General features: G+C 38.5%; 2 protein-coding genes across 5 annotated transcripts; both read right to left on the bottom strand.

The window, feature by feature from the left end:
* Positions 1-1,507: 1,507 nt before the first annotated feature.
* Positions 1,508-9,117, bottom strand: RAE1 (ribonucleic acid export 1). 4 transcript variants are annotated; one of them, XM_021553563.1, is made up of 12 exons: positions 9,099-9,117; positions 8,417-8,513; positions 8,189-8,293; positions 7,546-7,638; positions 7,057-7,143; positions 6,533-6,619; positions 6,225-6,296; positions 5,615-5,722; positions 5,198-5,304; positions 5,020-5,095; positions 4,295-4,489; positions 1,508-2,828 (listed from the first exon to the last, which is right to left on the bottom strand). In XM_021553563.1, the coding sequence occupies exons 2-12, from the start codon at positions 8,504-8,506 to the stop codon at positions 2,742-2,744; spliced, it is 1,107 nt and encodes a 368-aa protein (XP_021409238.1). In that variant the 5' UTR covers positions 8,507-8,513; positions 9,099-9,117; the 3' UTR covers positions 1,508-2,741. The 4 variants fall into 4 exon arrangements, with proteins under 4 accessions (XP_021409238.1, XP_021409236.1, XP_021409237.1 ...); XM_021553561.2 differs by lacking the exon at positions 9,099-9,117 and adding an exon at positions 8,997-9,093; XM_021553562.1 differs by lacking the exon at positions 9,099-9,117 and adding an exon at positions 8,963-8,981.
* A 1,238-nt stretch (positions 9,118-10,355) lies between these two features.
* On the bottom strand, positions 10,356-21,263 carry SPO11 (SPO11 initiator of meiotic double strand breaks). Its single transcript, XM_031506538.2, has 13 exons — positions 21,166-21,263; positions 19,021-19,134; positions 16,562-16,650; positions 15,907-15,973; positions 15,592-15,700; positions 14,918-15,004; positions 13,599-13,635; positions 13,266-13,375; positions 12,319-12,418; positions 11,778-11,815; positions 11,034-11,110; positions 10,726-10,837; positions 10,356-10,475 (listed from the first exon to the last, which is right to left on the bottom strand). Exons 1-13 carry the CDS (start codon positions 21,261-21,263, stop codon positions 10,356-10,358), a joined length of 1,158 nt encoding a protein of 385 aa, XP_031362398.1.
* Positions 21,264-21,695: the final 432 nt, after the last annotated feature.

Here is a 21,695-nt window from a genome sequence, read left to right as displayed (position 1 = left end):
CCATTTTGTGGGGTTTAACTGGGCCTTATGCCAAAGATTATTTGCCTGCAATAAAACACATTGACAGCAAACTTTCAGGAAACTAGTGTTATTTTATAAATCAAGCATTCCTACCATTAGCTTTGTGTACGTTAGAATCTTGCATTCTTCACTCAGTTTTTTTGGACAGGTAACTGCCATAGAATAGCAAGAATACATTTCCAGAAATGCACTAACACTTTAAAGGTCGTGAATAAACTCTCATTTTTGATACTTGAAGGGATACAGCTGTGTGTACTTTACAACAGAACCTCACAATAGCACCAGGGGAAGAGCAAATTGCCAATGTGTTCTGTTAACTTGGGTAATGGAAAACAACTCAGTTCAAAGCCTGACTCTTCTCCCAGCTGAACACATCTAATGTGCACAGCAACATAATGGAAACTATGTCCTTCTAAAATTAGTCTGAACAAGTAGCAAGTGATGATTAAATAATTCTGAAGCCTCACTGACAAAGAAATTCAGTCCAGCAGAGTAAGTACTCAACATATTAACACATAATGAGTTCTGAAACCAGACTCACCAGTGCTGGCCTCAGTGGCTGCTGAAGCAGGTGCAGCTCCACTGGATCCCAGAGAAATGTACCTGCTGAACTCATCTGTTCTCTCTCACTCATTCACATTGTTAGGTATTTAAGCAAAACGAGATTTTTTTAAAGCAGGAAACAATGACACATTCCATTCTTCCCTCTTTACTCCAGTGGGAGATCTGCACACTTCAGTGATCACTTACAGCTGATCTTGAGCCTGCAGTTGCTTGGTGGCATTCAGTTGACTGAGAAGTCTGGAAAAATGTGCTAACCACCAAAGATTGCTGCATAACAATCACAACCTTAGGCAAAAAATCAACAGAAACCAAAGAAATGTTTGAGCAAATAATCAGCTACTGATTTAAGTGCTGGGAACTCTTTCCTACCTTAAACACAACAAATTGTACATGAATGTGAAATCTAGAACTATGTAAAACATAGAGATAGCAGGAAAAAAATCCAAATTATCTTGAGAAATAAAACAGAAAAAGATAATCCCTTAACAAAGCAGAGCTCGGTGTATTTAAAGGATTTTCCTCTAACCAAACAAGAAACACCATCCAGCAAAAACTGATGAACACAGGGAAGAGTCTGGAGAGAAAAGACAGTGGGCTGGAGGGAATCTGAAGAGTCTGTGAGTCATTTGTACTCACCATGTCAGGTGTTGGCTGCTGAAATAGCAATGATCTGGATTCCTCTGAAAACAAAAGGCCCTTCACACCAGTTCTCCCAATTCTTTTGAGGCAAACCCACAGAAATCATTGGGAGTGGAACAGAAGTTGGAAAATGCGCTGGATTCTCAGCTTAAGCAGCTGGAGGAAAAGGAGCTGATTTACAGCAAATGTCCCTGAATTACAGTGAAAGACCAAAAAGCTGCTTTGAAACATGAAGCACATTGCCTTGCCCACATTATTATAACAGAACTTCTGAATATAAAAAAGCATTTAATAAAAATTTTATTTGAAACTCAGCATGAATCCGTAACCACCAGCATTAAACCATAACAGTTTTACAGAGAATTTGTACAATATGCCATGTAATTCTATACATGCTCCCCCCAGCCCCTTTTTATTCAGTCATTATCAAACAAACAATAGTTAGACAGGAATAATAAGCATTCACTTTCAAAAAGAAAACTTTGGCATGTATACAAATAGCTAGTTAAAAGTAAACAGTGGTAGATTCAAGTCAAGAAGAGACCCACTCACTTTGTTTCACAGCATTTTTGATCAGGATGAAGCTTCCCAGCACTACTTTCTACTTAATACAAAAATGAGTATTTTTTCAGTCCTAAACACCCTCTTACAGGACAAAACCATGTTAAAATGTTCAACTTACACCTCTAAAAGGTGTCAGCTTCAAGGAAGCTTAGGTCAAAGGGATTTTGCACACATTGGTTTGGTCATGAATAAAACCTTTAAAGGTTTGCTCATGTTCCTGAACTCTGAGCTATTTCACCACTTGGCACCACTGCAACTTCTTTGAACTAGAAAAAGCAGTTTGCTCCGAAGTCACGTCCACTGCAAGAGTGTCAGAAAAATCTAAAGTTTGCACTGGGCCCATTTTCTGTCTTGAGTTTCTGTCACTGCTCTTGGCCTCCTACATACCTCCCTAGTCATCTAAAAAGGAGGGAAAATAATTTTCAAAGCATTTCTTCCTGGCATACAGCAGACAATGCTTCCATTTCAAAAACCAGAAAGCAATGAAAGAACCCCTGAATTATTAATAAGAAAAAAAACAAGCCTCCTTTGAGAAGAATTACTGGTGATTCTCCAAGTACTTACAAGAAATACAGTATTTATACAGCTTCTCCAGAACTATGATAATTAATATATTTTAATATAATACTAACAAAATAAATCCAGAGATACAAATGGCTGCACTTCAAAGTAGGAATATCCATCCCAGATGTTGATTTTGCTGCAATTTCATTATTGCTGTGGAACAGTGAATGGTTAAGTCATATCAAGACGAGCCTCTCTTTCTTATACATGTCAGAGTATCTAATTTGGAAAATGTTCTCCAGCGAGTCAGAATTCATTTACTGTAATTTTTACAGATCCTGCTAAATGTTTGTGATCCAAAGTTGACTGAACCATGGTGCAACAGGGCACAAATGGCAGAAGAACAGAGGCAGGAAGGGCAGAACAAGTAGGAGTTCAAGCCAGACTCACTACTTCTTATTCCTGGGCTTCAGCTCTTCTGCTGCATTTCGCAGAAAAATGTAGTTTTTCTTCTGTGGATTATAGAATTCATGACCCTAAAGACAAAAATAATTTACATTCACTCACTTCAAAGAAAAACTATAAGCATTACCTAAAATGTAAGAATATGAATATTCCATTAGTTTAGTTTATTTAATCTTAAAACCTTTAAGATCAGATATTGGACCACAGTGGTGGATTAGGAACAGCTTACTTGAACAAGCAATTACAAGAACTGTACATATAAAGTGAAATTTAAGAGACTTGTATTAATTTTTAAAGTATAAAATATTTTTAATTAAAAAAATAACCACATACCTCTAAGTTCTACTTTACAGATGCAGCCTAACTCAATATTATTTCTTTCCAATGTCATTCAAGGCAGAGAAAAAACTAAACCTTGAATAGCCACCCAGCTTCACTTTATATTTTCTATCTTTTAAATGACATAAGTTCACATTTTTTCAAAGTGAAGCCCAAGTTCAGGCAACTGCAGAGTTTTCTGTTCCCCAGCTGCAGATGCAAACACCCTGTTTTGCATATCATTTTCATACACATTACCAAATTAATACCCAAGTATCCAAATCAGGGAGAGTAAACACTAATAAAGCTACTGAAGTCCAACATGCAAGTTGGAAATTACCAACGCTATGAACAAGAAATGGCTCTGGGGAGGAAGATCAATACTTGGCACCAACTGATTTTACTACTTAATACAGGTTTGCAGATCTGAAAGGTACCATGGCAGCAGAACTGAAGAAATCATCTGCCTTGACACCATCAAATATTTTAATGTGGGCAGAGGACTAAATACAACACAGTGAATTAAAATTTAGCTCTCTGTGGCATGCAATTGAGTTAATCTGTGTGATTTCTGCATTCATTTCACTCATAAGCAGAAGGAACATTATCCTCCAAGCACCAATTAGTTACATTCCAAGCTTGCTGCTCTCCCTCCTTAAACTATTAGGAAGTATTGATTTTCCACAGATCATGGTTTGCTGTGGTTCTGCTGCATCTGTATTGTTAAGTGAGGAAGAGAAATACATAAATGAGCACCAGCAAAATCCTTACTAAGTGGCAGTGAAAATTTAATAGAGAGCATTCAAACAGTGAGGTAAATTTTTATAATCACAGTCACAGCTTTTCTGCCTGCACAAGCAGCAGAGATGTGCATTTCACAAGCTCTGTGGGAAGCTGTCAGGGCGCCACACTGCCCTGTGACACTGCCCACGGCACAATGTGTGTGAGCAACCATAGCAACCTCTGAATCAGGGAATTTACAGTTTGCTCATCCACATTTGTAAACCAGCATCATTTAGCAAGCTTGTTCAGCTGGAGTTGAACCACCACAAATTCAAAGCTAACTGTTAAACTTCATCAGGTGGCTAAAATAGCCATTTGAAGTTCTCTTAGATATCAGAAAGATTCATCTACTACTTGTAAAAAAACAGCAGAAACATCTCAAGAAGAGTCTTAGTTGTCAACTGGAAGTATGAACATGAGTCTAAATCCTTCTTACCTTTGACCAATCATAGCTGGAAGCATAAGCAAATATATTGCCATTGTGGTTGAAACAACAAGCAGATATTGGCTGGTCCAGCTGCTCTGAGGTTTTTAGCTTTGTCCGTGCATCTTTATCCCAAAAGCTGAACCTCCCATCAGACCCTACTGTGGCCAGAGTACCATGGACAGGGTGGAATGCAATCCCATTAACCTGCAGAGCCAACAGAACACCATGTACAGCACCACACTTAGCAACAGGTAATGGCAACACTCAACATAGGATGTGCTGAAATCTGTGACAGTAAATACATTAAATTTCAACTAGATACAGCTCTTTATTCTTTAAACTTTTTTTGGAGAAAACCCAAAAACACCCAAAGAAAAACCACCAATGCAACAAGAAAAAGACCATTTTTTTGGCTTAGTACCTAATAATTCAATGCATAATGCCACTACACAACTATTGTTTCAATATCTGCAAAATCAACAAGTGTCAACTCCACTTGTTGACAAGCAGATTCAATGGAAGTCTGATCTAATGCTGGTTTTATGGGAGTATAATTTTTTTTTAATATATAAATAACAATTTTTAAAGTATTTTTCTTCTTAAAGAATGACTATGACAAGTGTTTAAATGTGTCTAAGACAGCTTTAGACAGATAAAAGGTGAAGGAGAACAATTCAGAGCCAATTTTACATGAGGAGTGTGCAGCGTATACATGATATATGTTGGATACTCACAGCATAGATGTCCTGAGGTGCTGATGTGTTTGTTCCATTGGAGCGATGGCATTTAAAAGTGAAATTATCTTTTGCACTGGAAAGGAAATTAAAATTTTTAAATTTTTTTTAAAAAAGCTTTTTATTTCCATCATTGTGAACTGAGCAATAGAGAGAGGATGTTTTATTGAATACTTACGGGTTTGGGGGGTTGATATAATGAATAGCTACTCTGCCTTCAATGCTCCCAAGGGCAAAGCCAGTTGGTTTGTTCACTTTGTCTTTGAAAATAGCAACACAGCGATGCTGAATTTGAGAAAGATACAAAGGAGTTTTACACAGAGACATCTTTTCCACAGGGACACAAAACTTCAAAGTCATCAATGCAAGGTAAAGCAAAACCACTAGCAAGGTCAAGTGATAGCTCAAATTCTGTTGAGAATTTGGGCAACAGTATTTAAATTTCTAAATCCTTGTGAAGATCAGCAACAGATCACTGGCAAACGAGGTCACTGCTATGCTAAAGTAACTTGGTTTTGAAACACTGCATGTTTTTACAATACATGTCAAGCCCACAGTGTGAATGATCTGTATAAATACAAATATTATTATTTACCTGGTGCTTCAGGGGAGATTCTATTCTTCTAAATTCAGAAGGTTGGTTCTCTAACTGATAAACTATCAAACCCCTTTCTGCAGTGGCCACAGCTGCCATAGGATGAACCTGGATAAGGTTGTAAAACAGGTTGTAAGAGAGACACTTGTGTTAATTGCATGGCAGAACACCCTGAAGAACTTACAGGAATGAGAGGGAGGGAAATAGAAAGCAGATAAAGAAAAAAGTTCATTTATTCACGTATTTTCAAACACAACCAGTTTTTCCCTGCCACTGAGAAATTAAACACACCAAAAATCTTCTAATTATGAGCTGATTCTTCCAGTGTGACATGCAATGGTGATTTACAACCTTGTCCAGAACTAAGGGTAGGTCAATTCTCAGGCTGAATTTTGTGATGTTAAAAGGACACCAAGTGTGTTCTGTATGAAAAAATCCCTATTTTCATCCCTATTCTCCATGGCCTGATCAAGAAGATCAGATTATGTTCTAGTACTACACAGACATCAAACACTAACAGCATTCAAATCCTGTCCTACAGGAGCCCCCAAAACTTCTTCCTACTCCCAGTTATCCAGCTGGCACCAGTTTGCCACAAATCCTGACTTACCACATCTGCACAGTAACATCTTTCAGGGAGCTGCAGTGTCATCATAGGTGTTGGTGAACGGGTATCCCAGAACTGATGGGGACAGAGAACAAACTTACACCTGGAGCTCAGGATACACCTCAAATTACTACAGGACACAGAATGGAACTGTTTCATTCTTGTTACAGTCAGAATAGTGCTACTCTCTGTGAAGTGAGGCTATTCCATTAATTATTAGAATTCAATAAAATATTTTCACTTCACATAAGTATTTTTGTACACAAAATACTAGCACACTTTGTCTCCAATTTTTCAGGTAAAAATCATACCTTCAAAGTTTTATCCCAGCTTCCTGTCATCACACAGCTGTAATTTGGTGCTTTAATCCAATGGATGGTCTTCACAGGAGCATCATGCTGAAGAAAGGACAAACGCACACATGCAAGAAGCAATCATTAAAGAGAACAACTCTTCTTAAATTACAACTGGTAACTAATTTTAGTCACCATAATTACATAGTCTACAAATAGACATTAACTTCTTATTTGAGAATGTAAATTGTAATTCTGTTATTGTTGCAGTAAAAAGCTGGTATTTGTGAAGTGAATTGAATGACTTCTTAAAAATATTTTTCCCCTCTAATGCAACAGGGTGACTTAGTGAGATCACTGCAGCAGTGGAAAGAGCTCCCTCAAGTAAAACACAGGAAACAAATGCACAGGGGTTTTAAATCACTTTGATCACCTGTTCAGGTGCACTTCGCGATCACAAAACTATAAAAATTAGAAAGGTAGTTTTTAATAAAAACAGAAAAAGAAAAAAAAAAACATTTAGCACTTTGGGCTTTACTTACTTGAGCAATCTGAATTGCTTGATTACTGTTGAGATCCCACATTTTGGCAGTTTTATCACAAGAAGCAGTAAATACTTTACTCCCATCCTAAAAAATAAAAATAAAATAAGAGTAGTGGGCTCTAAGGGAAAAGTGGCAAGTGTTTCTCTTCTAGAAACAGTGTAACATCAATGTAACATGTACAGGGATTGCAAGACAAAGAAGAAACATAAATTCTAATTTATTTATTACTATGTCACAAAAGAACAAATGGGGCTAGCTTTACCTAGCTTTTGACACACTCCTAACTTTTAAACTCACTTTTAGCCTTCTTATATCCATGCCAGCCCATCTCACTAGGACACACTCAGCACACATCTACAGCAATTTCAGTGCAAAAATAACCATGGGTGGCAGCTTCATCTGGCACTCATCTGCCTGCAAACCACACACCACTTTATTTGGACTTCTGGTAAAAAAGCGTGCATTTGTTTTTAAATAACAACATACATCACTCCAGCAGGCATCTAGTACAGGCCCTGTGTGCATCTGCTGAGCCTTTGGAATTGTCTGTCCATTATCCTGAACTTCCCAGCAGCGAACCTGTAACAGGAGAAACAAATGCAGATAAACCATATTAACAGGAGCTTGAAAAGACTTGTCTTGAAGACTCCAGCCCTAGTTTATACAACAAAAAGTATGGTTATAAAAGCCAAAGTCTGGGATTTTTCAGAATTAGTGAAACCTTTTTTTTTTTTTTTTTCCTTCTGTTCCATTCACCTGTAGAGCCAACACTCAACCCCACAACCTCAACTCCACCTCAAGAGTACCACATTGACCTGGAGAACCCTGAACCCTCAGCTGGGCAGAACACAACAGTTAGAAAACATGCCCACATTTGTCTTCCCTCCCTGCCTGAGCCAGCTAAGATCTCATCCTTCAAACAAACAAAAAAAACCCGGTTATGATAACTTAATATTTTTGGGTTTGTGATGATTTATCAATCATATTAAACTTAATGCCTTGGTACCAGACGTAAATTTTGCAGTTCTTCAACAAGTTAGGTTTTCAGGTGCCCTACATAAGCTTTTAGGATCCCATTTTGCAGTTAAGGAACTTTATTTAATCTGCATGTCTAAGTGAGAATACTTACATCATTTGCCCATGATCCTGCAATGAGGAAATTACCCGGCAGCGTTGGTGGACTAAATGCTAAACAAGATATGCTGTCATCAGGTGGAGATGTCACTTCAATATCCTAGGAAGGACGGGAGACAGAGCAACTTTTGAAAACTGTAAACAGAGCTCTTACTATTTCTACAGAACGAGCTGGTGGGTCCAAATTAACACGCACAGCAGCACAGGGGGCTGACACACGTACCTTCATCGGGTTGTGGTTGTCCGCTGTCGTGCTGCCGAACATGCTGGTACCGCCGGTACCGAATCCGGACGTTGATCCGAACAGACTCATCCTTGCCCTGCCAACGAGTGGGGAGGCTGAGCCCCGCGAGGCGCTCCAGCGTGCTCGGGGCGTCTGAGCGCAGCCCTGGGAGGCACCCAGGGATATACAAACATACCAAACCCATATACCAAACGTAATACACCAAACCCAATACAGCAAAATTAAATAAATAAATAAACAAACAAATAAATAAATAAATAACACTTCTCGTTGCTGTTGGACCCCCACAGCTCCCGGCTCGCTGGCACCTCAGGGAGCCCAAACCGAGCCCGGCCGGGGGTGCTGCTCCTCTGGGGCACACCCCGGCCGGGGCTCTCCGCCACCCCCGAGGCCTTCGCTCACGGGGCTCGCTCTGCCCGGCCGGCGGCCCCCGGGACGGCCCCAGAGCGCTGCCGCGGGCCGGGGCCGCCCCCACGCACCAGCGCACAGCCGCCTCACGGCCCGCTGCCGAGCCCCCTCACGCACCGCCGCCGAGCCGCCGCCGGGCCCCCTCACGCACCGCTGCCGAGCCGCCGCCGGGCCCCCTCACGCCCCGCCGCCGAGCCGCCGCCGGGCCCCCTCACTCCCCGCTGCTGAGCCGCCGCCGGGCCCCCTCACGCACCGCTGCCGGGACCCCTCACGCCCCGCCGCCGGGCCCCCTCACGCCCCGCCGCGGGCCCGCTCCGGCCCCGGAGCTGCTGCGCGGCCGGCGGCGAGCGCGGGACGGGCCGCGCCTCCTGCGCAGGCGCCGCGGGGCGGGGCCGCGGCTGCGCTGCGCGCGGGAGGGGCGGGGCCACGGGCGATTTCGCGCGTTCGGCATTTTGGGGATTTTGGGCGTTTTGGGAATTTTGGGGATGTCCCCGAACCGCAGGTGACCTGACCCTCCTGAAGTACAGCGGCTGCTGCACGAGCCCTGGATTCCCTGGGATTGCAGTGCCTGTTGTGACTCTGCCCTTCTACTGTAAATAAAAGGATGTTTCGTTCAAGTTTGGTACTGTTGGAACAGCTGTAAAAAAACCCAACTAAATAAATCTGTTGTAAATAAAAATGTAAGATCTACTGAAAATAAAAATGTAAGATCCATGCTGATGGCTGTGGAGATCAATTTTGGAGGCATTTGCTATGCAGTCAGTCTGACTCCCTCACATAAGAATTGATGTATCCATGTACATTAAAGTACTTTAATCACCACAGTTTTCTGCTTGTCTTTACTGTTTTATGGCCAACAAAATAAATAAAACGAACAAGGCTTTCTGTTATGATGCGCATTATTAACAGGATTATTTATTAAATTCTTAATCAGTAACATCCACTTTCTTATTTGTTCGTTGAAGACAAATAATAGTTTGATTGCTGGAAGATTTATAGCTGCTTGAGATACGCAGTAATCAGGAATTATTTCTGGCTTTTAGGTCCAAATTTACAGTGAACACAAAACACCACAATGCTGTGCCTAAAATAATTTCCAAAAAGTGGCACATATAATAAATTCTTAAGCAAGTCTTTCACTCCCTTCAAATACAAAAATCTTGGTACAGCATCATGCAGTGCTTTAACACAGAAGGCAAAACAATTCTTGGATACGTTTTTGAACTTCACATTTTTCTGGCCAGAAAGAACATATATCATTATCTTTTCTATGTATACTATTGCATATAGCACTGTTTCACAGCAGAAACCACAGAATGCAGTAGCAGTAATCTGCAAAAATCATAATTACTCTTACAGTTTGAACAAAGAAAAAGAGAAGATTATACTCTAGGTACAGAGATAAAGAAATTGAACAAGAAACTGACTCCTTTGTCTCTGCACTTCTTTTTCTTAAGTGCAGTCAAATTAAATCAATATATAGAAAAATATTTCATTTGCAGAGCAGCATTCATAACCATCCACCAAACTGCAGTTTGTTTGGTAAATAGACTCTGGACAGGTAATCTGGTGAGACAGAAGTTAAAACTTGAATTTCAGCCTTCAGTTTAGATGCTGCCATAATTTCCAGCTAAAAGAGGAAAAGAAAAAGAAAAGAGAAAAAATTAATGTGTGTAGGAAGTTAAGTAAGAAAATTCCATTCACTAATTGTATGTGCATGTAGAGCTGTAAAGTGGTTCAGAGAGACATTCCAAGCTTTCTCAATCTTGCCTTCTTTTAGGGCTACAAAACCTGGCTGTTTCTGCTATCCTAAGAGCTTGTCAGATACAGGATCTGTCCTGTGGGGAGTAAGAAATAGAAAACAGTAGGTTTATACAGACCTCTTTTTTCCACAGTGGCTGGCAAGCAATGTAAGGTCTCTTTTGAATACTTGCTAATTTATTTTCATCTTGCTTTGTAAATGGAATCAAGGCATCTTTGCATATGTTTAATCTGTAAAGAAAATAAAATTCTTACATTTTCTCACACACTTAAAAATATATTTGTCCATCTTATTTCCTTATATTAAGCCAAAATAATGCAAGAAAAGAGTAATGGATTTAAATAGACTTTTGTGCAGTAAGTCAGACTGCATTTCCTGTCTGTGAAGCAGAAGGATACTTCTGTTTCTTCTGAGGAAATAACTCACCTCTCGAGATCAGATGGAAGGAGACCAAGCCACTTGACAGAGGGAACAGTGAGATGATGGGCCTCAAAGGACATTGACTAAAATAAGAAATGTCAGCTATAACATTCAGTGATCTGTAGTTTAACTTGGGGTGTTCTTTTTCCATTTCTCTACTGAACAGTTCACCCATCTGCTCCTGCCCTCTGCCTTCACCTCTATCTGCCCACCTTCCATGATGTGTTCCCATACCTTGTCTGTAGCCATGTAAAACATGATAATACTTCCTTGTTCCTCTTGTTCCTCTTTACTTCTTCCATAATGTTGCACACTAACACAAGTATCCCTAAAAAAATTCTCAGCCCAGAATAAAATCTTTACAAACTTAACATTATTTTGTGGAGAATCATCCATCTCACATTTTGGTTCTCCTCCCAAGGTCCCTCCAGCCTTTTTCCTCTTCTAAGGCAGAAACAAATCCAAATGTTGAACCCTTTTCTATTTGGACTGTCTGAAAACTGCCTGTGCAGCAGAGAAAAACTCTGAAATATGGTTAAATTAAACACCTGGCATTACTATCCAGTTTCTTTTTGTTGCAGGAAGAAGCTGTTTCTGCAGACACAAAAGGCCTAAAAATCACCTCTTTGTGTTGAAACAAAAATGGTAAAAGGCAGCACACATTCTGACAAAGGCTGCAGCATTTCATGCATTCCATCTTCCAGGCTGGGCTACAAAACTTTGTATTTGAAGGGGAAAACATATACTCACCACAGATCCATATTTGTAGACGCACATTATTTCTACACCTGGGTTGCAGAATAGCAAAAGTCAAGTGTCTGTTTGTCTGCACAATGGGCATGCTTAAGGAGAATTTAAAAAACCAGTTTCATGGCACAGCAGTTATGGCTTTATGATTAATGAGGTTCTGATGACTTACACATATTTCTATATTATATCAAAACAATCAGAATCTCAGCATGTCACCTTCATGTAGTTAAATGTTTTACACTATCTGTGTGCAGTAAATTCAAAGCCAAGGATAATCAGCTCTTTTACACATTGTCCAACATCTCTTATTGAAAGTGTCTTTCTTTATCCTGTGTTATTCATATCCCTTAATACTATTTCTTTGAGCAGCTGCTTCTCACTTCGCAGTAATCTCCCCAATTTCAGATGGGATCAATGTAGATGGATCACCTTCTGATTGTGTTGGATTTCTGAGCTCTCAGAACCTTCCCATAAGAGTGAGAAAAGACATCCTAAACAAATTTTGCTTTTCTTTTATGCCTTTGAGCCTCTACAGATTTACCATGTGGATCTGCATCCATAAGGGTGAAAATAGGAATCTGAAAAGAATCCCACAGCTTCCTGACCAAAAGTCGTGTATTAAGATCTGGTACGCCTCTTCCCTAAAGAAATAAAAGAAAAGCAGACAGTTTTATATTAACTGAAACAACATCTGGCTACATATGTGTTTACATTTGCTATTTAAAAGCAAGCAAACAAACAAAATGCTGGCAGAAGCATTTCTCCAGCAGCTGTTTTGCAGGGAAAGTCCTACGCTCCTATTTTGGCTTTGTGCAGAGGGAGGGGCTGGGAGCAGCTGGGCAGGTGTTCTGGATTATGGGCACTGCAGGAGCATCAGACATTCCTCTGTTCAAGGAGTTAATTTGTAAGGTCTGGGAGTTGATACATAGATGTAGCCTTGTGTAAGAAGGACACTTTTTTATCTTAAACTAATATTTATGGCACTAATGGAACAATATAAAACAAGTTCTTGCTATGACTGACTGAAGCTGGACTATTTGTGGCATAGCATAATAGAAGTGCTTATCTCTCTTAGGAATGGCAAAATATTTTTTCCTCATTGTACACATATTTCATTTACACATTCCTGTTAATTCCCCCGGCTCCACAGCTCTTTCAGTACTGTCCAAAATCAACCAATTCTGTTTAATTTGGGTTTGCAAAACCTCAGGTCCTGAAGGACAAAAGGTCACTGAACAGCTGAGCCTTTCTGAGACTGTGCAGCAACTTTGCAGCAGCACAGGAAGCTGATAAGCTACCAAGCTCTAAGGAGATGTTTGGAGGAAATAAGTACAGTTCTATGAGGATAATTAAATTTTTAAAATTATTGTTAAATATGTTTCCTATTAATTTTATTATGGCCTTTTGCCCAAGTTTGAGCAGCTCTGCAATGCTAAAGTATTCCTTAAATTAGATGTAGCTGGAGGATATGAAATACAAGGTGCATACCGTGATCATGATACATGGGGACACTTTATTGAAGAAGTTGTCATCTAGGAGTCTCTGGAAAGTTGCATCTTTTTCTACAATTAATATAAATTTGGCATGCGAGTTTAAATCTTTTGTGTTAAGGCCAGCTGTGTGTAAAATGATCCATCACACCAATCAATTAAAACTAACTGCTCTCAAATACCTGTTTTGGAGCCAAGAGCAGTGATCATGACTCAATTTCAGAGCCAACAAGGAAAGCAAAAATTACCAGAACATTGTTTAACTTGGAATATTTCTTGTTTTTACTTTCTTTTTTTCCATCTATGATTAGAGTTCTTGCTCAAAGGATACTTTTAATTCCTTGAACATTAGATGGCACAGTGACTGCCTAAAACAACAAAAATGAGATTAATAATTTTAAATAGAGAAAATGATATATTTTAAAAAAACAACATTAGGTAATGAAGGACACAATTTCATCCTGAAACCACCATCCTCCTCTATATGCAAGATCAGTTCTGACATTTTCACCTCTTTACAAGTGCATTCATATGCACTATCGTGTAGTGGTCTAGGAGTCTCCCTGTCATAACAAGATGCTTTTCAAAAGTATTCATGCCACTATTGCAGAAAATTTTTCATCCTATAGGCATGATGGAGATTATACCCTGCTTAATGTTTTATCTGTCTTAGCCAGAAAAAGGTCTGCTTGGTGTGATGATTGCAAATTTAATACAGACTTAAAACCTCTAAACATTCTTTTTGTAAGACCATTAAATTCATTATTTTACTGGCCTCTAACCTGATTTTATGAGTATTTTGGAGCAACAACTTGAAGACATGGTGATGTTTACTTTACATCTTTAGTTAGAATTGGCTGAATCTGGCAAGCATATGGATGAGAAAACAGGAACTGGGGAAAGAACTTGGTCAAAGAGAATGTATATATGGAAGTGTGTGGTCTGTTTTAACTCCTGACTGTAAATCACCCCAGTGCCAGTGTGGAACAACTCAGCAAATAAAAATATGGAGAGCAGTAACAGGGGATTTAATGCTTACAAACAAAGCGTAATGGGTAGCTAAGGTTACCCTTCCATTTTGAAATGACCAACTGAGGTTTACAATGAACACATTTTTCAGAAAATTGTGACAGTAGTCAGCAAGTCTGAGTTTTATTTCTGCTTTCATTCCCTGCACTGCTGTAGAAAATATTTCAGGACTAGGCCAGTTGAATTGCCTCCCCTTAAACCAATTTTTTCTTGTTTTCTCTCTCTGCCAGAATTCAATCTGATGTGACAGAAATGCTCTATGTTCAGAGTGTCCAGGATCTTTTGCTTCAGGAGCACTCATTTGAAAGAACACTGTAATATAAAGCCTAAGATATGTAATATATACACCTTCCTCTGCAAGGATTCCATGGCAGAACGTAGTGCTAAAAATCATATCCAAAGATTTATTCCTGATGGCTCTAGCACAGAATTTTAATACAGTCTAAGCTCCAGAATTACCGTTCAGTTAAGCAATATTTTCATCTGTTTTATTCACTCAGGTTGTAATGCCTCAATTTGTCACAAGCAGAGGTTTTTGTAATAAATGTACACTGTAACCTGACCTACAAGGAATGCAGGTTATCTATGCTATGGATTGTCTTTGTGGTATATAGTACATACTGTTGCACTGCAGGTACAATTCACTTTTGTACCATCTTCCTCAGTGTAACTTAAATTACCAGCAACAAAACCTTTAGTTGTAGACAGCTGGAAAAAATAAAAGTTGTACAGAGTAAATTGGAAGTTTTTGCACAAACAAAGCAAGAAATCTCTGAGAATTCCCACTGGTACTAAGCAGTGGTTCACTGCCATCAGCCTTTTAAACACTAAGCAATGTTTTGTCCTCATGGACATAAAGACTTACAAGAAATAATTTTATGTATGAAGGAACCCTTGCAATATATGAGTCAATTTGACAGGTGTTACATTTCTGATGTATTTTAAGTTTTCATTTAACCCCCAAATTCTCAATTCATTTGAGTAGAAACTTATAAACAGGTGTCTTGCACTCTGAAGTTTAAGCACTGCCTTCTCTAGATGATGACAAAAGCTCTTGTGATTTTAGCTGGCAGTTTGTTCCAAACCCTTTGGAAAAAGCAAACTCAATGAATTTTCTGTGAAGAAACTTCTGAATGCTACAATAAACCAGAGCTATGTTTCATTAGCACCAATGAGACTTTTATTTTAACTATTTAATTCTAGCTGACAACTTTTTGTGATATTTCCCCTTGCAGTTTAATCAGTTTAATAATATTTGGAAATAATGACAAAAATATTGATAAGAAGCCACTTACCACATGAAGACTTCTCCGGGGTATCTTAAGCATGCAAGAAATGTCATTGATTATTTGGTCCACAACACTTTGGCTACCAAACAGTAGAGTATCTGAATAATATATATCTCTATCAAGACAAAATATTGTATTTGTAATTATAATACTGAAACAGCTGCAGGCTCATGAGAATTTGATAAAGAACATGGTTAACCAGATAAACCTAAAGCATTTTATGTACAGGAATCCTGCAGGTTTGTATCCTACAGATTGATTTTCACAAAAACATACTTAAAACACAGCTTTATTTGAAACTGCAGAAATTGACTCCATTACCTTTTAGTTGCATAAGTGTTGCTCTGCACCATCTTATAGATCATTGATAATATTTTGAGCATCAGAGCTGAAAAAAATACATTTTACAAAATATTCTATCCATTTCCAGAAATGTGTATACAATAATTTGTCTTTATATAAGACCATATTGTGTCCCATAAATAAAAGTTTGAAATATACTGTGAAAATACAGAGCTTGTACTATTCAACAAACTCATTAATTTCTAGCATAATGAGAATGTTAACTGAGGGAATGTATGCACTTATGTCCAGGCCAAGAAATGAAATGACTGAGTTAGAAAAAGAAATTAGATTATTGTCTGTATTCCAAGATTCCTTTCCTGGCCAGCTTTTTGAAAAAGGGTGATGTTTTTACATTAAGACTTATTGAATATGCCTTTAGTTGATATCCGTTAAGGGAAGGGAGAAACTCTAAGAATATTGTATTAATTTCACAGTCACTCACTATAATTTAATAGAGGAAAAAAGAGAAAAGCTGAAAGGCTGATCATGGTATCAGCTTATATCAGCCACACACTTCCAAACTGTAGTGCATAATATTTTTTTTTTTTTTTTTATGTTTTTTAAGAACTTGGGAACTAAGAGGACAAAAGAAAAACCCAAGAACTCCACTTTGGGCTTTTTTTTAACTTACCAAATCTTCTTGCTGATTGAGGGCAGTCACTTCTTATTTGTTTTGTAGTAGAAGCTGGTATCATCTGTAGACCTACAGAATCTTTAAATCTGACAAAATGCAAACAAACACAATAAACTGCAAACTCCCTGAGTACAGGTGAATTGTTCTCTGCAAGTGTACTCAGACTCAGAAAATCCTTTCCTATGGTCAAATACAGCTGTGCTATTTTCAGACTCAGCACAGGAACCATCAGATTGGGTGGGCTTGGGGTAGTCAAAGGGAAAAGGAAGCAAAGAGTTTCTCAGGAAGATGGTTCAAGACTGAATTAAAGTATAAAGTACATAAGTTTCGAGACAGAAATGGAAGTATTTCCTACATGTTTAGAACTGTTAATATATCAGCATCCGTAATTACTTAATATGAAAACAAAGGAAGAAATCAGAAGAAAAAATCTGAGTAATTATTAAAATAAAAATTGCCTGACACAAGTGACTTCCTGATGCAGACTGTATGAAAATTTGTTACTATTTCGAATACAATAATACTATCTAAATTATGTCCTTCAATTATTATCAGGATAACTTAATTGTATTCTGTTATTAAGTGTTGGAAACAAAAAGAGGGTGTATCCTGCTCTCTAAACAGTTTTTTAACCTAAATTAGCTCCAGTATTTCATGCTTCACCATGAAGGTGCACATTTCACCAAAAGAATCAGTTATTTTCTTGAGGACACTTCATTATTTTACTTTAATTTAATTCAGTGCCTTATGATCCTACCTTTAAAGCATTCTTTTTCATTTCAGAGTTTCGTAGGTACATTTTAAAAGTGCTGGTGGTTTGATGGCTATAATTTTATCCCAAACCACATCGTGTTTCTAAATTTGTTTGTTCGAGGTTTTGCTCCATGCGTCCTTTGGGTGGCAGAGCGCACACGCTGCACAAACCTACAGGGACAGCCCGATGCAGCATCTGCCTGCCAGCTTTAAAGCAACTTTTTGCCTTTGTGTTGCAACATTTTAAAGTTATTTGTGCTTTTCGCTTGCCTGCTCCCAACGTTGTAACCGAAAAGGAGGAAAACTGTAATCAAGACTGCCCTGGATTACTCTCAGATTAAGCCTGGATCACTCCCATTCTACCCAGGACAGTGGGGTAGCTTCCCATAAGAGATATCTGAGATTACACTTCTCCACCAGAAATAATGATTCTGCTCTTTTTGATAAGATTGATGACTCTTATTTTTAACATACTGTGATCTTAACTCGTTTTAATTTGAATATTTCCCCCCACATGTGTTCAGATGATAACTAACAGCTCACATTTGTTTTTCTAGCATGGAATGCCATTTCCCCAAAGACTGCCAAAAATGGCAAAACTTTGTAAGAGTATTTTAATTTTACAGACATCTGAGTGAAACATTCTTGTTAAACTATCAAGACACAAACCATTAAATTCCATGGAACCTACAAGCTTTTCAGTTAACTGATTACCTTCAGGCCCCTCAGGTTTTTTGATTGGCAGAAGTTTATTTTTTCTCATTAAATGAGTATTCCACCATCATGTTATGCCTGGAAAGTTTGCTGTGCTTCCTCAACCTTAAATGTTTGTAATGTGTCCATGTGCAAGCATCTCTGTAATCTTATCAATCTGAATCTTTAACCTGCTGATGTCCAAAGCTCTTACAAGGCCAGAGACAGATTTGTGCCTTCCTTTATTCTTTTGCTATTGCATTGTAGGAATCAGCTAATCTCTCAGGTTTAATGATTTTCAGTTTAAATTAACTCCTTGGAAAAATACTGTTGCACAATCAACAACTTCTACAAATCACAGAATGTGCTATAAAGGAAGACAGGTTTCTTTTCCTCTGATCCTGTTTAGGTCAGCTGGCAGAAGATCTGAAATTCAGATAACATACTGGAAACTTGGTTTGTTTTATTTTGCTGGTAGTGAACTTAGCACACAGGTAAGACACCCAGCAGGGAGAGATGAGATGCATCTTCTCTGAAGAATAAAAGGATAAGTTTATCACTACCATTTTAAGAAATATGATACAATGAGGAAAAGCAGAAGAAAAGAAAGTAGGAAGCACTCAAAGGGTTTGAAGAGCAGAATTGCCAGTAATTTCTTCCAGCCTAAACCAGGTTTTTTCAATCTAGCACAACATATCATTTCTGGTTTCTTCTGCTTCCAGAAAAGGATTGTTTGTAGGACCTCCCTTTCCTTTCCAACCCCTATTACAGTAGTTTTACATTTCCCTTTGTGCTGTGGTCTGCTATTACTTAATACATGATGATGCGTGCTCAGTGTGGTTACTAAGCATTACTTTTTATTTGTCCATTACTTTTAAAAATTATTTCTTGATTCTAATGCTGATAGAAAGCTTATGTATGATTAATTTTTCTGGAAGTTACATAATCAAATTCATATTCATGGCATTTGTATTAGTAGAAGGCAGGACTTCTAAATATTTACTACTTACTCTATGTTCCTCCAGTCTGTTCTGTTAGCCACTGTGAGAACAGGTGCTTTTTTTTGGGCCAGGCTTTGAAATACACCTTGGATAACATTTTCTATTGCTTCAAGAACCTCAGAACTGAAACAAAGAGAATTGATGACACAGATCATATAATAAAATCTAGTTCTACTTTAAGTTTTATCAACTATCCCCTCTCTTACAACTTACAGCGTACTTTAGGTTCAGAAATGTGGAGGAACACTTTCATTTTTTAAATTTTGTTTTGCTCAGTTTCCCTAATACCTTTGCCTTTCCATTGCAAATGCATGACTAGAGACACAATTTAAGGTATATTTCTGTTCAATCCTGTATACATCAAATTTTTCACCAGCTGAACTTCTAGACCAACTGGCTGGTTTGTGACTAATGATTAATGTTTTACTATAAATGAGGTAATATTGGCTTTGGCCATGATTTTGGAAAAGTTGTTTTTAAATGCTATAAATTTAAAAAGTGTTCAAGACTACAAATACTTCCTGTTGTACCATTGCACATTAACCTTTTGATCTGCTGCCCTGAACTAACTGCTAAGGATTTTAATTACATGAAGGCTCAGTCTCAACAGACACACCATGGAAAGAATCAAATCTGTATCTTTCACCAAAAAAGACAAAGTAGCTTTGCAGCAGATCCCTTACAATAAAACTCCAGGCTGGTTTGGTGTTATGACAGATGCTTTTTATTTTCATAAGCAATCTGACTCCAGTGTTTCAGCTGCCATTAAAATTACAAGTGTACTCTGCACTATCCTAAGTCTAGGTAGGAATTAAAGAATTCATGGAACTGATTTTAGCTCAAAGTTTTGTTACCGAAGTCCAATTCTGTCATTAAGTAATATACAGGGAAAAGATGAGTCAATACCAGTGCACGCCACACAAAATTAATTATCTCAAATCAGCAAGAATGATTTTTAAAGTTAAGCAGAGTCTCCTTAAACAATAATGAGCTGTCATAAAAGCTCCCTTCTATCAGCTGAATATGTTTCTTCCATTTTATAGGTCAGGCTCCAAACTCTCTCCACTGTGCTAAAACTAGATTATAATTTTGTAGAGCAATTTTAAGTTCCAGAAGAACAAAAATTAGTGTTGAAGACAATAAAAATCTGTATGGGCAGATGGATGAAAGAACAGATGGGTAGGGATTCTAAATCATAGCATTACTTTGATACTCATAAATATTTTACTTATTAATTTTATTCTGTCCACTCTAACTATATTAATATTCCAGATGTATTTCAGAGTTTGCTGCAGAATTTTCAAATCCGGGTTGTGTTCCAATCCCAAGTTCCCCTTTTGCTGGCCAAGAGAAATTAGGAATGTAATATGTAAAATGCAAAATAGGAGGAAGAGGACAGGAAGCCTCCATGTACCCCCTGCTGATATTCTGTCTCTTTTTGCAGAGATTATCTGAATTTTAATAAGCAAACATATGACACTGGCCAAGTATGCCTACTTAAAATTCACTGTGGTTTAGTTAACAAGGACATCTGAGCAGAGAAAGGGAAGGTGCTGCACAGCTCGCAGGGTTTGCCTGGTCATTTCTAATAGATTGAAGCAGAGTGGATACTTGTTTCTATATAGAAGGAGAACAGATCTTCAACATAAATGACACAAAATATTTATATTATAGCACCTTCAGCAAGCTAAGAAGATACACAAAAGAAACAGCTACAAACTAAAATTTGCACTGTAAGAAACTAACATACTCAGACCTGTGCATCACTGAAGTCATGAGACAGAGACCAAGAAATCTCTAAATAATAATGTTGATAATATCCTTTTATTTTAAAAATACCTTCATGATACTCCCAGACTGTTCTAGCTGCTGAGGCTGATGTACCTTGTGCAGAAAGTGTCTTTAAAAATTGTTAAGGGTTTTTTGTTGGTGTAATTCAGTAAGCTCATTTTGTCACAGTGTTCTATATTTCTGCAGCCACAGACTTTTTGGAGAGGTCTGAGGGAATGAAGATGCTGTTTGCAATCCAAGACTGCATTTTGTATTGGATTATGTTTTTGCTTCAGCATGAGCCTGTTTGGTGCAATAGTGTCCTACCTACTTAAGCATCACCACAGAAAGATAGTGGCGGTGCTATTTTTTACATTTTTTTACCTGGAGATGTGGCTCTCCTGACCAGACAGACTTGTTTCCCTGAAGCTGGTCTTGTTCCCAGCTGGAGTTTCAGTGGAACACAGACCATGCTTCTCCATTCAGGCTGGTGCAGGTCAGTCCAGCTTCTCTGGGTAGGGAAGAAGCCCTGTTAAAAAGAGGCAAAAAGAGGTTATCACAGAAATTGGAAATGGCTCTTCTGCTTCCTGGATGTAAAACACATGACCTGAGCTCAAACCACAGGATCACAGAGAAAAGGCAGAAATTTGCTGTGGAAACCAAAGTCAAGGTTTTCCCAGACTGACCGAGGGCTTCTCCCTCCCTTTATAATGAGGAGCTGGCACATCCTATCCTGCCCATCTGAGGGCTTTTTCCACCCTGTCTGACTGAGGGCTTTTCCTGACCAACTTAGAGCTTCTCCCACCCTTCCAAACCAACCAACGGCTTTTCCTTCTCTTCCCAACCAACAAAGGGCTTTTCCTTCTCTTCCCAACCAACAAAGGGATTCTCCCACTCTTTTTAATTGACCAAGG

This window comes from Lonchura striata, chromosome 17 (assembly GCF_046129695.1).
Source record: "Lonchura striata isolate bLonStr1 chromosome 17, bLonStr1.mat, whole genome shotgun sequence".
In the NCBI taxonomy this organism is placed as follows: Eukaryota; Metazoa; Chordata; class Aves; order Passeriformes; family Estrildidae; genus Lonchura; species Lonchura striata.
This window is presented reverse-complemented; position numbering and strand designations above follow the sequence as displayed.

Coding starts and splice junctions, on each gene's coding strand:
- SPO11 (XM_031506538.2), bottom strand. CDS start 21,263: ATGGAGAAGCATGGTCTGTGTTCCACTGAAACTCCAGCTGGGAACAAG. Junction 16,651..19,020: donor ACAGACTGGAGGAACATAGA/GTAAGTAGTAAA, acceptor GCATTTTGTCAG/ATTTAAAGATTCTGTAGGTC. Junction 10,476..10,725: donor AGCCACTGTGGAAAAAAGAG/GTCTGTATAAAC, acceptor TTCCTCTTTTAG/CTGGAAATTATGGCAGCATC.
- RAE1 (XM_021553563.1), bottom strand. CDS start 8,506: ATGAGTCTGTTCGGATCAACGTCCGGATTCGGTACCGGCGGTACCAGC. Junction 6,297..6,532: donor GCTGGGATAAAACTTTGAAG/GTATGATTTTTA, acceptor TGTCCCCATCAG/TTCTGGGATACCCGTTCACC. Junction 4,490..5,019: donor CACCTCAGGACATCTATGCT/GTGAGTATCCAA, acceptor TTGGCTCTGCAG/GTTAATGGGATTGCATTCCA.